Genomic DNA, 18487 nt, shown 5'->3' with positions numbered 1-18487 from the left:
AGAGAGAGAGAGAGAGAGAGAGAGAGAGAGAGAGAGAGAGAGAGAGAGAGAGAGGCACTGAAGGGTGTAAATGTGTGTGTACCTGGGGTGAAACATGTCCTTGGGGAGGAATGACTGAGAGAGAGAGAGAGAGAGAGGGAGAGGAAGTTTCTCGGCTCCCGTCGGCCCTTTAATCTGATACACAAACACACAGGGCACCTAAGAGCCTGCCATTCACACACACACACACACACTCTCTGTTCTACATGAACACACACTTGTTAATGTGCAAACATGACACCAACCAGTCAACTGTGACAAGAGTGCATGCGTCATGATCCTCCTGTATCCTACCAGCGTTCAGGTTGCATTGCTGCAGGTCTGCATGTGTTGATCAGGTTTGGATCTCACCAGATGTTCTCTCTGATCCTGATCACAGGCTTGTTAAGTACCATTCTGCTGCTTCTCTTCCTCCAGTTATCCTCGAGTCCAGAGTCCGAGACCCCTTGATTGACACTTCAGACCCCCTGACAAATGTTTGTCACTTGCAATCCTCACTATAAATGTCTCTTAGAAGCTGACTAATGTCCAGCAGGTTTCATTATTCAAACTGCACAACTTTTATTCACAAATATGAGCAGTGAGTGCGAGAGACGATTGTCTTCCGTTAATGACATGAGCCCGTCTTCACGTCTGTTTGTGGACCCTCAATGGACCCCCTGTGGGAGAATTTGATCCAGTGCCTTTGCGTGAGAACCTGGACTAAAGCAGGACGTCGTTTCTCCTCTTCTTGGAGGTTTGTGTGTCCGGTTAGCGAGAGAGAGAGAGGCGAGTGGGGCGAGCTGCTTGGGTCTATAGCGACTGTCCTCAGATCAGGTCTCTTTTGCTGAAAGTGTATTTTTGCACACCGGGTTTCAGTCGTTTTCTCCAAAAGAGCGTTTTTTAATTTGGTCCAAATGTTTGGACCCCTAAAAACCTCTAGTGCACATAAAAACAGGAGGTAAAAAAGCAGATATAATCTACTTAAATACACACACCCACACACACACACACACACACACACACACACACAGTCAATGAACAACGTCACTGATGTCTATGTGCGTGCAGACACACACAATCTACTGAAATATGATTACACACATTAATAAACACACAGTCATGAATGTGAAAAAACGGCCAAATGAAACACACGTACATATATATACATACTTGAAATGCACACTTCCTCATGCGCTCTTAGACACACACACACACACACACACACACACACACACACACACACAGAGTGAGAGGCCCGACTGTTAATGGTGGTGGTCCTGCGCTCCACAGTGGGATCTGTGTTTAGCCATGTTTAGAGCTCCATTTGGGGCCAGATAAATCAAGAGGCTGTCTCCCAGAAGCCTCCATTAGGGGCCCTGCGAGGCCCCTGGACGGCCTGTCAGTCACCCCATCAGTCAGCGAGCCTCCCCCTCTTCCAGCGTTTGAACTCGTAATTACAGGGAGGCTCGGCTCGGCCCGGCCGGGCCCGGCTCCCCGAGTCTCCCCCGCCCACGTCAGGGCTCGCTAGCCTTGTGCTAATGCTAATACTAACAAACAACGGACGTTTCACCTCCAGAAGGAAACGGCACCGGGGGGAAATATTTATGGAAACTCTCCCTTTTGTTCCGCCCCCTTTGGCCTCTCAGCATCCATTTCCGAAAAACTCCTTTTTGTATGTCTTTGAGTGGCAGTCCTGGGTTTCCCCCTGAATTTGAGAGGTTAGCGAGCTAGTTAGCCGAGGCGCACTAGCGCCAGGCTAGCCTCTGGCTGCCACAGATTAATCAAACACCAGTTAGAGGGGAGAGTGTAAAACACAGGGGCTGCTGTGACGGATGGCTTTTTAAGGAGTGACGGGGGAGAGACAAACACCTCGTACCAGGACAGATAGACTGCAAAGGACCCCCGATGACCAAACAACGTGGTGGATTCAGGTTTGTCTTCTCCCCCGGTCACTTTGACACATAACAAACAATCATTCATGGGTCTCGCTCTGTCCTGGAGCTCAATCAATCACATTCGGCCGGCCGAGTGGTTTCAAACGTCGGGTGGATTATTTTTTTGGAGTGCAGCCACTGCGGTCGACGGATGGAAAAACAAAGTTCCCCCCGCGCTTTACACTCACACACATGTGAAGTTCGGCCTCTCAGGAATTCATGAATAAAATATTGGGCTCATAAAAAGGCAGCATAAACAATGGAAATATTATCCTCGGCTGCAAGAAATGTGCGGCGGACCACAGAGTATCCTCTCAGGGAGCTCGCTCCTCTTATCTCCTGGCGGCTCGTCGGCGATGGCCGGCCGCTGCATGTGGAGACACACACCGCTAACGAGGGGGAAACCCCCCGCCCCACCCCGTCACCTAAGATTGATGCAGACAATTTACCCTGCAGACATTCCTCCGGGCCCAAAATGAAAGAGGTGCCTGGTTCACCAGCATTCCTGATTGGCCACACATTCCTCCAGCGCTCTAACAACAGTGTGATTGCTGGAAGGAGTCTACTTTATAAAAGAGTCCTGTGAGGCTTCACCTGGTTTATTGAGCAGGAACTCATCAATTAAGTTTAAAACAAAGATTGCGTGGGAGAAGTACCTTCCTGTTTCAAGACCACTGAAGTGCCTTTGAGCAACGTAAAATGTGCAACTAATAAAAATGGGAATCTAAAAGGTTCACTGTTTATTTTAAATTAAAACGTTTGTTTACCGTCTACTTGTCAAAAGAAAAAGCAAGAAGGTACGAAACAAGAATAGAAAAAGGAGAAGAAGAAAAAATCCCAACAAAGACTTAAAGAAATAAGAAAATACACTTAAAAAGAATGAGAAATAAAATGGAAAATTGATAGAAATGAAGGAAAGAAAATCCATAGAGACAAAATAAACCCTGTAAATCATCATATTTAAATTTAAGCTTATCCGACTCCTCTGCTAGCCTTCTATTAGGAAAGAGGATGTGATGTATCCTCATGAAATCCGTCCAGAAGACAAACTTGCTGAGCTGGCCCTCACAGCACGACTCCTAATACTGACATGAATTATTAATTTGACGCATTCATCACTCTTCCGACCAGCCGTCGATAGCCTCCATTATGGCGGGCGTGTATACATTACAGAGTGTATAGTGTGTCAGAAACTTCCCGCATACGAGCCACTCGGATAGCGGGAAGAGAGGAAGACGGAGGGAGAGAGAGAGAGAGGGAGAGGAAGAAAGGGGTGATGGACAGGAGTGACAGCAGAAAGCATTAATGGCATTAGTGATTAACTGGCATTAAGACTCAAAGTTTGAAGAAGTTTCACAAAGTTTTTTAGAGATGAATAGATGTGGGAAAGATAATACGGTGACTTCTACCAGCAGATCCTATGACGGTCTATCAGTCACTGTGCATCATGGTCCCTACGTGTGTCTCTCATACAACAGAGGGGATATGTTATATATAAACAATAAGAAGATGGCTGCCAGGAAAACACGCGATGTCCTAAAAGATCAAAGCGTGTCCTCGTCGCATCAGCTCCGTGCGGTTGAAAACTAACTCAAGTTTTAAGTTAAACTAAATAGATTGAGTTTCACTATGTATTCAAATGACCTTTTAAATGTGGATTTTCTGTTTGTCTCTGTCTTTCGCGCCTACAGAAACATTGCTGATGAAGTACGATTGCTTGAAGTACGATTGATTAAAGTGTTCAGGCGGTAGAAATGAAACAGTGAGGACATTAACATTTAACTTAAGAACTGGCTCCCTGGGAGATCGCAGCCAAACCCGAGGTGATCACTGTTTATTTGGGTTAGAACGGCATTAAGAAACTTCAACAAGCTCATTCATTCCCTCTCGCTGAACTCGGTGGAAGTTACCGTGCGCTAGATTAATGCATTGTTAAGAGCTGCTGGACGGAGAGAGCGGCTGTGATCACGGGGAGCCGAGCGCTGACGTACCGACGGCTCTCACAGCTAATGAAGAGATGATGTCACGCGGCCTCGCTACGCTAACGAGTAGCTAATGGACGGTGGAGCGGATGACCGCCGAGTCGGCCTCTAGAGTAAACAAGCAGCGGCAAGGAACCATCACTTTGCCTCAGACACACACACACACACACACACACACACTACCACAGAGACAATAAAAGCAGTTCCACCCTCCCATACGTCAAACTTAAACAAAGGGCGAGACAAAAGCATAACGGCTGCTTTGTTTCAAAATCAGCTTTGCATGGACCTCAACCACACACACACACACACACACACACACACACACACACACACACACACACACACACACACACACACACACACACACACAGAGCTAGAGAGTGTCCACACATGGGCGTGCAGCTACAAGTGTGTCCGTAACAGGTTGCGTCTGTTTAAACTAACGTGACTTTGTGTTTCTGTCCAACTGGGTGTGAGCTCACAGCTAATCACCAAAAGGGAGGAAGTCCATAAATCAGCAGAATACAGCTCTCACACTGTAAATCTACACTAACACGTCATCGCTGTGTGTGTGTATGTGTCTGTGTGTGTGTGTGTGTGTGTGTGTGTTTTTGCGTGAGTTAATGAAAGACAGCAAAAGAGAGCGGGACAGTGGGAAATACTCTCAGAGGTAAACTTTACCTCCACGGGTCAGACAAATAAAAATATAATATAATATATATATATATATAAAGTGTATATATATACAAAAGCCAGCAACACCAGAGACGTAATACGGTGTCTCTATGTCACTTTTGTTGGCAAAGAAAACCCAACATGGCAACGGCCGTAATCCAAAATGGCGACTATGTCCACTTGTGATATACAGTCTGTGGTGCAGTCGCTCACATCAACCACCTCAAATTGCTCCTTTTCCCAAAAGACGTTCCACTTCAGGAAACGACTCGAGGTCGCATCGGACAAGCTGTCCCCTCCGATCACCCCCCCATCCAGGTGTCCCCCATGTGACCCGTGTGTGTGTGTGTGTGTGTGTGTGTGTGTGTGTGCGTGTCCTCCGACCTGGCTGTAAGTGGCGTCCAGCAGTGTGTCCAGGTTCTGCAGCGGCGCCGGGGTTTTGTCTTTGAATCGGGTCAGCAGGCGGCGCTGGATGGCTCTGAACTGGACGGCCCGCTCTGACAGCAGATCCTGGTACTGCCGAGCACTGACACGCAGCTAACACACACACACACACACACACACACACACACACACACACACACACACACACACACACACACACACACACACACACACACACACACACACACACAGGGAGACAAGACAACTTCCTGTTTACTTGGGAATGCTTGTTTAGCTCTCTTAAGGTCAACTGGGGCACCGGCTTCGGCGCGTACCTGGAAGTGGTGGTCTACAGTCAGGAAGTACTCCTGCAGGGGGAGCGGCCCGCTGAAGCTCTTCTTGAAGTCTTTGACTCCCAGTTTGGAGAAATGCTGGTCGAACCTCTGGACCAACTCCTTCACCACCAGCCACATGTCCTGAAAACGGTCGCTCTGGATGCGGTAACGCTCTGACAAATGAAATGTGTAGTGAAGTGAGGAAAGACATAAAATAATGTATCAGCATTAAAAGGTTGCAGAAAGGTATTTAAAGATATCTAAATGGTTGAATAGGGTTTAAGGATGAAATAGTAGTGGGTTGAGGTGTTGTTGTCAGGACTCACGGGAGGTCTTGGAGGCCAGCACGGTCACCGTCGCTCCTGACAGGAAGTGGAAAGCCAAACTATTCCCGTCCTTATCTTCGGATTTCGCTGAAAACTCTGCAGAGAGAGACAGACGGCAGCGCGATGAGACAGATAGGACGGCCTATCACGATGCGAGACGCCAACAACAACAACAGAAAGGTGAACAAGATACAGTCACACTGTTCACATACAAGCGGGCTTAAACAAATGCCTCTTTATGAGCAGAGTGTGTTTGGACGTCGGAGCTGCTGATTGTAGCCGATTGTCAGATAACTGGGAAACAGAACAGAGATTCCCAGGGCTGGATCACACACACACACACAATCACACACACAATCACAAATAAATAAACACGCATAAACACACTGACATAAATACACAACCACATACAGAGATGCATAACAATTGATTACTCGTGTCAATGTATACACGTTCTCTCATTCCCTCTCCGGGGTTTCCGTTCACTTCGTGTAACGCACTCACTTCTCTTTCCCTTTACGTGAACTATAATGCCAGCCTTAAAAAAAGTAGATTGTAGAATCTGAGCACCTTCGGTGATTAATCTCTGATGCTCAGAACAAACACCGGGGTTTGAACCTGCGCCACCTTGTGTGAGAACACAACCATCACACACAGATACAGCTGTGAAGCAATGAAGCAGCTGTTATCTCGAGAGCTGTACGTACATTCTGAAGGTTTGATGATGTAAAATAATTCCCTTTCCCACTTACTAAACTATGTGTAAATCAAAGTATTTTTCTTCTTTTAGAGTGCCTTTCTTATTTTCCTCAAATGCTGTGTCCCATTTCAGAGACGTCCGTTAGCACACTACCATGCAGGACACTGTGAACACAACGCACACACTTGCATAGTAATCCTGAACACATTGGTTGTATAGATATGAATGCTGATGGCAGCTGATGACCTTTATAGTGCACTGCATTTCACCATACCTGCCAGAGTAAACGCACTTATGCACCCCAATCACAGTGAACCTGCAGGTCCACCTTCATCAACATGCCGACCAGCACCAGCAGCAATACAAAGGATCAGAGGTGTGCGCTCACGTATTCAAAAACAACATGCCAAACTTCACACGGATGTCTCCTCAGTCTTAAACTGAACAATGTGTTTAGATTTATAGAAAAACGAGTGATTCAAATGCAGAATCCTCGATTGTTTGTGAAAGTGAGAACGGCATGGCTGCGTGTTGAGAGTGTGTGGATGTGCGTTTTTACCCGGGAAGACGGAGTTGAGGTCGACCGGTGGCTGGTTGGTGTCCACGGTGATCTTAAACTTGGTGGTTTTGGCCGGAGAGGACGGAACACACAGCAACGCCAGAGGAAGACGGAACCTGGACTGGAGAACCCTGGGAACTCCTGAGGAGAGAGGAGAGAAAATATACCAAAAATGAAAGATTTTATTTTGCATTTTCTCCATCGGATCCCTTTGTCAGGGTTATGTATTTGTTTGCAATTTAAAAAGTGAAAAATAAATAGTGATCATGACTTCATTACATTTACTTATTTTGGTCAACAGAGAAGTTGGAAAATATACATTTTATTTTTCTATTTTGGAAAAGCCTCTACTGGAACTATAATTGCTGCAACTACTACTACTATGACTACTACTACAACTACGACTACTACTACAACTACAACGACTACTATGACTACTACTACAACTACGACTACTACTACTACTACAACTACAACGACTACTATGACTACTACTACAACTACGACTACTACTACTACTACAACTACAACGACTACTATGACTACTACTACAACTACGACTACTACTACTACTACAACTACAACTATGACTACTACGACTACTACAACTACGACTACTACTACTACTACTACAACTACAACGACTACTACGACTACTACAACTACTAATATTAATAATAACGACTGAATTCTGCATTATTTCACACTATTCTCCAGCCTCCCTGCTCTTCACAGCCCACTTCCCTAAAGTGGCATCCATCTCCTCAGAACTCCCCGACAGCGAATCAAAGGCGGTCGGCACGTCGTCTTCTTTCTCTCCAAACAGCCGCCGCGTTAACATTCATTAACACCGTCAACACTGCAGATATTCACATTACAAGAGCATCTGAGCGCTACGAGGCCGAGAGACTCAACGTCAACACCAGGTTTGGAGGAGTGTTTGTCGAGGAGACGAAAAGGAAGTTTTGTAAAAAAAAAAAAAAAAAAAAAAAAGTAGGGGGGGGGGGGAGGGGGGGGTGTGTGTGTGGGGGGGGGGAGTTAAGGGCCAACTATAATATATGTCCTGAGCTTAAGCAGTGCTGAGCTTGGCAGAAATCTACACTTAGCTAGAATAACAGAGCGAAGGGAAAGGGGTGATGGAGGAAAACAGTTGTTAAGAAGAGATGGAGCGAGGGACCCGGGGGGGGGGGGGGGGGGGGGGGGGGTGAACTAACGACTGGGAGGGGGGAGGGAAATACTACAAGAGACGACGGCCGAGGTGGGAGGGAGGGGACGGATGAATCATGGAACGTTCCAGGTGGTTACAGATAGTGATAATTACCTCCAACTACTGTGCACCAGACATGCAATTATTACATGATTATGTGAATAATTCAATTTAGGTTTGACTACATGAACGGAGGCGGAGAGAGAGAAGAAGAGAGGACGTGGAGGCAAGATAAACAGTAAGAAGAAGAGAGAGAGTTTCAGAGAGGAAGAAGGACTGTGGTCCTCTTTTCTCTCTTCATTGCTCACTGACTCTTTGACCTGGTTCATTCAAAAGTTCCGCAACAAACACAACAGAGAGGCTTAAATCCACATGTTGTCAAAGTGAAGGTATAGTAAGTTCACTCAATTTTAAAATCAGAAGTGAGAAACTCTTCCTCCGTGTTGGAGGAGTGACGCTCACAGTGATGATGACACTTAAACGTTTATCTCCTGAGTTCTGGATCGACGTACTGACATTTTTAATCACCTTATATTTTGAATCATTAAGATATGAAGTTATATTATATATTATATATCATTGGTACCAAAAAAACAAGATGGTGACGGCAAAATCACAGAACTGGAGGCTTCATAACGTCAGTCCACAAACCAACGAGTGACGTCACGACGACTACGTCTACTACAGTCTGTGGTGGAAACAGCCTGCTGTGAGGGTTTTAACATGAAAACAAGAAACTCTGTTCCTCAGGTGTTGGTGATGGGGGGGGGGGATATAAGCAGCGCAATAAAAAGTGTCAGTGACACTGGGAGGGAGAGGAAACAAGAGATGGAGATGAATGAGATTAAAACAGATGACTCGACAACGGAGGAGACATTAAAGAAGGGATGGAAGGACAGAAGGTGAAATGGAGGAAGAGGAAGGGAGTGAGGTCATGAAAGGTTGGCTAACATGTTTCCATCTCAGATTCAAACCATTTACTCATTATCAGTGTGTGTGTGTGTGTGTGTGTGTGTGTGTGTGTGTGTGTGTGTGTGTGTGTGTGTGTGTGCTGTACATTCCCAGGCTACCCTCACAGAGATTTACCTGCACGACCAGCGTGTGTTTTAGTACAATTTCTCAACGCAAACTTCCTTATAAAAATAAAAAAGCATAATTTCCAACACATGTGAGGCTGTTTCGGGCCTCCAGACATCTGTATTCTGTTGAATATATAATTACAGCAACAAATGTAAGCCATAAGTCAACCTGCTCTGTATCAGCAAACACAAAACTGCTGCTGTGTCCCCAAAAGCCTGATATGAACCCACAAACCACATCTGCCTGAGATCTTTATCCCCTTTGACTCTAAACTTTATTCACATTTATTAGGGCCCGAGCACCGACGAAGAGGTTCTTCTCCTGTTTATTATTATTATTATTATTATTATTAATAATAATATCGACTTCAAAGTCTGGTGATTAAATGCCATTATCAGTGCCATATCAACAGTTGTTGATATGTTGTTGATATGTTAAATAATAATTAACATATCTGTTAATTATTATTTAAATCTCCAGCAGATCTATTATTTTATTCCATCCATAGAGACAACGTGCATAATTCTACATGAACTCTGCCGTCCTTATGAAAACATTCATATCTGGTTGAAATCATAAACCCGACCAACCTTCCAACAATGTTGTTTGTCAGCAATAATCTTACAAAGTACGAGTACGAGCCAATCAGAGGCAGAGTAGGCGGGTCTATGCAGAATGTGGACGGGAAAAAATGTAATAATAAAATCAATCAAACTAGCATAAATACAGACCGCGCACCGGCCACGGGGTAAAGTACCGGTGCATGTTACGTTATAAAACAATGTATTTAAGATTATACCTTTATTAAAGGAGAATTAATCACAAGTCAAAGTAGTGGTGTCTGAGTGTGTGTATATTCATTTTATAACACGAATACTTATCCTGCAAGTTTGTGATTATGAGCCGTTAGACACATTTAATATTTGGTGTTTTATTAATTTTTTTCTAGTGAAAAGCGTTACATTGTATATTTACTTACTCTTATTGCTATGGTGTTCTATTTTGCAGTGTCAGTATCACTTTACAATAATTGGTTTTCTGTTGTTCATATATGTTTATATATTTATTCTATTGTTTTTTGCTGTTCTGTTGTAATCTTAATGAAAGGGATTAATAAAGTTATATCTTAATCACAATTTAAAGTAGTGGTGTCTAAGTTTGGACTTTTGTTCTATCGTGACAGGTTTGATACAACAATACTAAATAAATAATAATAATAAATAATTATTTATAAAAGGTTCCCGTTTCTGCCCGTCCACACTACAACGCAACCTCTGAGTTTTCAAACTAAGACGGCATCAGCAGCGTTTCCAAATGTCTCCGTTTTCATGGGTTGCAGAACGCCTGAGTAGCGTGGCCCATCGGCTAAACGTAGCAGAAGATACGCGTTTTAAAAAGAAGCACGTTTAGTCGTGTGGATGTCGCCTGAATTTAGCACCGCTGCTGTGTGTGTGTGTGTGTGTGTGTGTGTGTGTGTGTGTGTGTGTGTGTGTGTGTGTGTGTGTGTGTGTGAAGGAGGGGACCATAGAGTTTATTTGAGTAGAGGACCACTGTACAGGATCAGGTTCTTACCACAGCTGCAGTGATGTCAGCCATGTGTGTGTGATTTAGTGTGTACAGGGAAAGACCACATATGTTCATTCTTTATGTATGTGTGTGTGTGTGTGTGTGTGTGTGTGTGTGTGTGTCTGTGTGTGTGTGTGTGTGTGCGCGTGTCTTTTTATCGTTTCCTCTGTGATACACTCAGTCACAGCACGGCTCGGTCTTCTACAAATCCTGTTCATTAATGTGCAGCTATTCTGCGTTGGGTGATGAGCGTTAAACGGCCCACTGAGACAGGAAGTCCAGGTGTGGGTTTCTGGATAAATGTTGTTCTTTGTCGCACATCTCTGTCTTTCAGCTTCCAAGTGATCCGACATTTCTGTTGTGTGATAATGACCGAGATCTTTTCCTGGAGTGTAAAGGGGTTAATGTACGTGTGTGATCGGTGTTGATGGTAAATGCAGTCTGTGGAAGCGATAAATTGCTGCTGTATCGACGGAGAAATGTTGTTCTTCCTGCATCCAGCGCCGTCATTAGACACGACAGCGACGTAGCTGGACACAAGGAAGAACTACAGGCTGTTTCTGATTTAGAGTTTATAGTCTGCGCCTCTGGGTCGCACCACGCTCTACATCAGGGTTTCTCAAACACAATTTCTGGGGACACACTGTTTAAAAAAAAATGGCAACCATTTTTGCATCAACTGTTCTCATCTTAAATAGGCAAAGTAACCATTTAGAAGAGATATGTTTGTTGAATCACAACTTAACTCTGACATTCAGCCGTATTTATTGGAGCCAGAGCGGCCGAAGAAATGCAGCGGAGAGAAGACGAGGCTGCGGCTGCGTTAGCCGTGCAAGAAAACATGGCTGACAGAGGCTATCTCTGATATATCTCTGATATATTTCACATTGACACAAATGACGCTAACTGACGCAGCTATAACAGCTATCTGCAGAACAATTATGAGGAAAACCTTTTGGCAGGTTACGTTTACCCTAGAATGTATTTGGTTGATGCAAAATATCTGCATCTGAACATAATTTGGAGTTAGGAGCGGAGGTACACTACTGTGTGTGTGTGTGTGTGTGTGTGTGTGTGTGTGTGTGTGTGTGTGTGTGTGTGTGTGTGTGTTACTGTAGGGCCTCTAAGCCCACTATAGATTACAGGACATCCTATTCTGTATCAAAGCACACAAACTCAGACGGACTAAAACAAACACTGGCTGACAACTAGGAACACTACTGCAGGAATATGTGTGTGTGTGTGTGCGTGTGTGTGTGTGTGTGTGTGGCGGCGCTGAAACATGCGAATCAATGTGTTTCCGTACGCCTGTATGTGTGTATGTGGAACAGATGATATTTCTGTGTAAACTGCTCAGAGTATAAAAGAATATAAATGGATATTTATTTATTCCATACGGTGAGGAAGTGTGTGTGTGTGTGTGTGTGTGTGTGTGTGTGTGTGTGTGTGAGTGTGTGTGTGTACAGACCTTTGCCAAGTATCAAGTTGCAGGAACATAAACAGTAGGCAGTGGTCTCTTCCTGTATATACAGTAGTGTGTGTGTGTGTGTGTGTGTGTGTGTGTGTGTGTGTGTTGGAATGCATACAGTGTAGTTTTATTATTTGTGTGAAAGAGAATTTTGAAATGTACGTCTCAAAATACAGCAGATACATTTATACGTGCATGTCTACAGTGCATCTTTGTCTTTTTACTTGTGTGTGTGTGTGTGTGTTTCTACTTGCTCTATTCTATCTAGCTCTACAAACCAAACACTTACCTTTAGGATTAAGCTCTGCAGAGAGGAAGAGGAGGAGAGTTAAAGGTTAAAAGGAGAAGATTCAGACAAAGATCCCAGAAACAGAGGCGAGGTATCACTCCTCTCTAGATGTATTCAGAGTGAAACCACTGGAGAGCTGGAGAGGAGGGGATTCCCTGGGAAACCTCCTTCTCCCTGCATATGGATTCATACACAAACTGAAACACTCTGCTTTGTTCTGCTTCCCGCACACTTGGAAAGTACCGCTGGAGGAGAGCAGAGAGCCAAACCGATCCCGAATATGATAAGACGTCCAAATACCAAAAAAATCTGAAGAGCTGCTCGTTGAGGGGCGAGTATAAAAACTGGTCTGACGGAATGTGGAGAAAAAAGACATCTACGCTTCTGAAAGAGTTCAACTCTTGACTCAAGAGAAGGAACCGTACTTCAGAAATATTCATACTGACGACAGTGAACACCTCAACTGTCCTCTACTGGGAACAATAATATCCAGATCATATGCAATATTACATTCTCAACATCGTGCAATACTAGTTTCATTATATCATATAGCACCTGGTGTCAGCGTAGCAGAGGTTTGGTTAAGCTAAGCTAAGCTGTATGAGAACAGCCTGAGGTCTCCACAAAGCGCTCATGCTACGTGTAGATATCTACGGAGGGTTTTTTATAAACTTTCATGTGGAAGTCAAAAATTAAAAACTTCTTTTGTGTCCTATTTCGAGGAGTTTCCTATCTGTCAATCAGAGGAGCAATATTTAGAAAATGCTTAAAGGAAACTATGAACTTCTGTCGGTAACGGAGAGCATCTTTTATCCTCACGGCCAGATCTCCTCCAGCTGCTGCGGGATTCAAACAAACAGCCTCCTGCTTCTCTAACCTTTGGGCCGCCGCAATAGAAGTCTGGCAGATTAGGGCCCGATTTGATTGGTCGAAGAGGATTTCCTGCGAAGGTTGAATGAGAAGCAGATGGCAGGTAGCGGGGGGGCAATGAAAAGGCACCGAGGTGCTGAGTCAGAGGGTTCACACGTTATTAAACCCGACGAGAGTCACGCTTCCTTACTGCTGCGTCTCTTTCCTGTAATAACTCTGGCAGGATTCGGTCTTTTATTGAATTGTTATATATAATTATCATTTCATGTCAAGCAAACAATATATTGTCTCCTATTAAACTGGATCCACTCAAATACAGCATCACTAACCTCCTCGTGTGCGTCTGAGGCCTGAGTGGTGATTTACGGTGCTCTCTACTTTAATTAAAACAGGTTTCTGTGTAAGAAACGCTCTCATATCTCATCATCTTTAATACAGCAGCGCATTAGCACGGAGGTGGGGTTTGTATGGCTGATCCAACCCTGATGACTTCAACACCATCCTTAAATACGTTCATATTGAGCAGCGTTATCTAATCCCAAAACACACTTTCTGTCATTACTTTGTCTCGACCCTTTTCTGACCACTCTGCACCGCCGAAGAAAAGAAGTCGACGGGGATGAAATGAGAAAAAGAAAAATCAAACGGCTAGAACAACACGAAGAGGAAGGGAGGGAAAAAATAATAAGTGAGAAAGAACTAAAAGCATCGATGTTGAGTGAAAGCTGCAGTTAAACCTATAGGACACGTCAAATGGAGCAGGAAGGCGCTCACACACACACACACACACACACACACACACACACACACACACACACACACACACACACACACACACACACACACACACACACACACACACACACACACACACACACACACACACACACACACACGGTAGCCACTCCTGGCCTGCTGCCAGCCAGTGTTCAATCAGTCTTTCCTGTTCTCAAACCTCCTGCAACGGCTGAGAAATTAGACCGAAATGAGTGAAGTTGTGGATCCATTAGCTGGTGTTTCATGACTGCAAGCCTTCATGATATCAGTAACAGCGGAGACGGCTGAGAAGGTGTTCTTTTGTATAATTGAATAAAGAAACCCAAATGCTATAATTGTTTGAATAAAATATCTCAGCTTTCAAAATTTCCTTCATGTCTTTTCTTCGACGGCTGTCCTTAACTTATTGTTGAATTTGTCAAACCCCCGCATGCACTGGCCTTTCTACTAGTAAGGAAATGAGTCTATTTACTTGTGTCTCCTTCAAAAAGATGCTACAGTTGCATATTTTTAAAAAAGATCAAGGAGATTTACACTGAAGTCTAAGATGCCTCATCAACCCAGAGAAGATAAGGGGAATTAACAACACAAAGAATCAACATGAAATAAATAACTCAACTCATCTGAAGACGATTCAAAGCCTCTCAAGTTTATCAGAAGAAAAATAGATTTAAATGTGCATTTGCAGAAAATATTTGATATATTATCAGACAATCAAAGACAAAGTGCAGCAGTTCAGCCAAAATGAAATCCTATGAAAAATCCATCACAAACAATATATAACCACTAGTTCTAACTCTCCGTCACTGAGTCTCTGTTGTGAGCGAACAAACAAACGGGGCTGAGAACACGATCTGCTTGGCAGACGCAACTAGCGACACCAACGACTTGAGCTGGCCGACAGAGAGCTTCCTGTTAAACAAGGACGGACCTCTAACCAGAGCACCGCAGCCTCCCATCAACACAACGAGATGGCGTCTCTCTGGCGAGCTCAATGAAACGGGAGAAAACAATAAAACACCGCCAGCCAGCTCCACCGGGTTCCCACATGAACTGGCCGAGCGGACGATGAATCACGGCCGGCCTCGTGTTTTATGGAAGTTACCCGCTCAACTGATCTTCTGCGAGTGTGCTGCGAGTGCCAACTTGACCACTTGATCCCTCCGAGGTGTGTTTGTGTGAAGCTTATTATTGTCAGGGTGTGCTAATGAAATTCTCTCTAGATTGTAACAGCTACGGGGACCTGCCGAGGCCTCCTTTGAAGGGCTTAAGGAGTCGACAGTCTTCTTAAATGTCAAAGCCTTTTGTGGGTCTTTAAAGACGGGCACAGTAGCCACTGGGTGGGACGGTGTTACGAGGGGCGGAGGTGGAGTTGTGGTGTTAAGGCGTAATCGTCACCCCTGGGTGGGGAGCAGAGACGGAAAGAAAGAGACGGAGACAAAGTGATGCATTCCTCCCATACCAGGAGAGCGTTTAGAGGACGAGATGGAGACGAGGCATTAATGTAGATTAGCGCTGCAGGAAAACACAACCACACACACACTCATCTGTGCTCTTAAGATGACCACTTTGCAGCTCACCACCAGAGTTTAAGAGCGAGGATACAGACCAAAAACATACCCCGAGTTAAAGCAGTCGGGGGGGGGGGGGGGGGTGAGACGTGAAACACGATCCAGAAAGTGAGGCTGAGTAACAGCGTTTAAAGGCTTATCGGACGGCCAAACACTGCACAGCGGTTTGTAAGACTCAGACTCTCAGCTGGCGACTATTTTATCTTCTGTTGCCACAATCTGGACGCAGAGTGTCAGAATGATGGCAACACCGAGAGACACCATGATAGCTGGCTGGACTCAATGATACGGCCTTTCAGTTTGGTAAATATCTTTCACGAGGACTCGACCGTATGGTACAGTGCCTTGATTTACATTCAGACTAGTCATCTCTATCATTAGGTAGTGCACACATGAGTCATGACAGGGATTAAGGATCATTTCTGACCAACCGTAACGGTTTTATCTCCAAGGCAATGTAGGATGTCTCAACAGAGATATTGCTAATGTTAGCTAAACAAAGTGCAAATGCTAACTTAGTTCATTGACCAACAAAGTGATAGAAGGTCCGGATGCATAGAGGCATATATAATTTGGCACTTAGCGCCACCTCCTGACAAAAATAGGAAACATTATTGGGAGAGCTGGCTAGCGTTAGCCTTCCTCTCCTAAATATCGTTACATATCACCAACAGCTTGATGGAAGTTTGCACACTTCACACTTCACAATGACGTGATGACCCTTTATGTGTCATAGTTTCCTTGGATAGCGTCCTATAGATTCTGTGATCACAGAATCACAAACAGAATCAGGGAATTGAGAATTTAAAAAAAGCTACAACAAAGATCACAGTTGACCGAGGCAGCCAAAGCGAGCAAGAGGCGGGCTTTGCTACTTTACCGATGACTTCCTGTTTTAATGGCGGTAGATGTGTTTTAAGGGAGCGTTTTTGAAGCGTCTGCGTCCTGTTCCTCCAAAGGTTGCTCGGTGACATTAGATATTTGGAAGCGTGATGGTAAAGAACACTGATCTCAGACCAGCTGTTTCCCAAAAAGCGTGTTCACGTTGTGACCATCGGCTGTTGCGGGGGAGCGTTCCAACCGTTATGTCCATGTTTCCACTGTAACTGGAGTTAAGAAAGCATCTTAAAAATACATTTAAAAAGACGTGACGCACAGGCCTGGTGAGGGGTCAACTTAAACCTCCTTAATGCTCTCCTTGGTCTTCAACACTCTTGTAACGTTCCTCCCTTTTCCTCCTCTTCACTCGGGCTTAACTCACCTCCTTCCCCTCGTCTAACTCCTACCCTATACCTCATCTCGGTTCTCTTGACTTTTTTTCCTTTCCTTGCAGGCCTCTTCTTGCTCCAACTTTTAATAAACCTCTTCCCAACTCTACCTCCAGTCCAGCAGGTCTCTTTCCAAAACACGAGATCAGCCCCCTAACGCGCTCCACCCCAGCTGCTCGGCTTCAAAAGGCCCATTTCAGGCTATTTTTAGCATCACAATAAAGCTGGACAGAAAAAAGAAGCACATATTTCCAGACATTTCACATTAAATGTGCTTCTGGGGAGGGGGAACCGTTCCGCCAGCAGAACCCTGCCAAAGAAAATGTAATCCGAAGGAAACAATAGCCATGAAAACACTGATTTATTTTTGTATTTTTCATGACGTGCTTTTTCAACAATCGCTGAAATCAGTATTTAAAAAAAGGACGTCTGTGACATTTTGAAATAAAGAGTGGTTTTGTTAGTTTGTCAAGAGGGAAAGTAATATCTTCCAGAATTATTGCAGCGCCTGGAAACAGACGGCCGGAGGGAGCGGGGGGATGAACCGGGCTCGTCTGGAAAAGAGCCCAGATGGCCTTACGTCAAGTCGGCGCTCTGTTAGCAGCGGTAGCGTCGTTACACAACACTGGATGTGATGTTTATGAGAAGTGGACGTCACAAACATCGTGGTTTGTGGACTGATGTTCTGAAGCCTTGAATGAACAGGAAGTGACCATATATGGACGGAGCAGTAACGTAGAGATGCCGTATACATACGGTCACTGTGTAGCCCCGCCCTAAAGCATCCTCTGCTTTATGGTCTGTTTGACTCTAAATGGACCATAATGTACTAAATGAACATCATGCTGTATTGAAGAAGACTTGAAACTATAGATTGAGACCATAAACTCATGTTTACAATGTTTACTGAGGTAATAAATCAAGAGAGAAGTAGAGTCATTTTCTCATAGACTTCTATACAACCAGAGGAGTCGCCCCCTGGTGGACACGAGAGAGAATGCAGCTTTAACACATGAAGCTTTGACTTCACTCTGCGTGCGTGCGTGCGTGCGTGCGTGCGTGCGTGCGTGCGTGCGTGCGTGCGTGGGTGGGTGCGTGTAAGTGTTTACCTGTCGGTGAGCTGTAGGACACGGTGATGTCTCCGGTCAGGTCAGCAGGGGGGTAGTCGCCGTTGAGGAACGCCGAAAACGCCACAACGGTGGAGGAGCCAACACCTGGGGGGGGGGGGGGGAAGATACGTAAACATGAAAGTAGAGCGTTCTTGTGTCACTTCCTGTCTTGAAGCTGTTGAAGTTGTGTTTTACAGCGCTAGCATTTCTTTCTACATTCTTTGGGATGCTCTATGACTTTACATCTGACAGGAGAGACAGAGGGGACACAACAAAAGGTCCCCGGCTGGAAGCAAATAAGAGACGTTGTGGCTAATGATCAGCAACTTAACCTCTCGATCACCAGGGAGCCATGAACACACC

The 18487-nt window shown here is 44.8% G+C and overlaps 1 protein-coding gene across 1 annotated transcript in view; it reads right to left on the bottom strand.

The window, feature by feature from the left end:
- Nucleotides 1-18487, bottom strand: part of bbs9 (Bardet-Biedl syndrome 9) — a 152158-nt gene that overhangs the window by 95263 nt on the left and 38408 nt on the right. The window contains 6 exon segments of the mRNA XM_076081122.1: nucleotides 5000-5152; nucleotides 5335-5507; nucleotides 5661-5756; nucleotides 6920-7060; nucleotides 12530-12544; nucleotides 18125-18229. Coding sequence (XP_075937237.1) covers nucleotides 5000-5152; nucleotides 5335-5507; nucleotides 5661-5756; nucleotides 6920-7060; nucleotides 12530-12544; nucleotides 18125-18229 — 683 coding nt within the window.

Source organism: Anarhichas minor, unplaced genomic scaffold (genome assembly GCF_050575085.1).
Source record: "Anarhichas minor isolate MPS153535 unplaced genomic scaffold, ASM5057508v1 ptg000079l, whole genome shotgun sequence".
In the NCBI taxonomy this organism is placed as follows: domain Eukaryota; kingdom Metazoa; phylum Chordata; class Actinopteri; order Perciformes; family Anarhichadidae; genus Anarhichas; species Anarhichas minor.
This window is presented reverse-complemented; position numbering and strand designations above follow the sequence as displayed.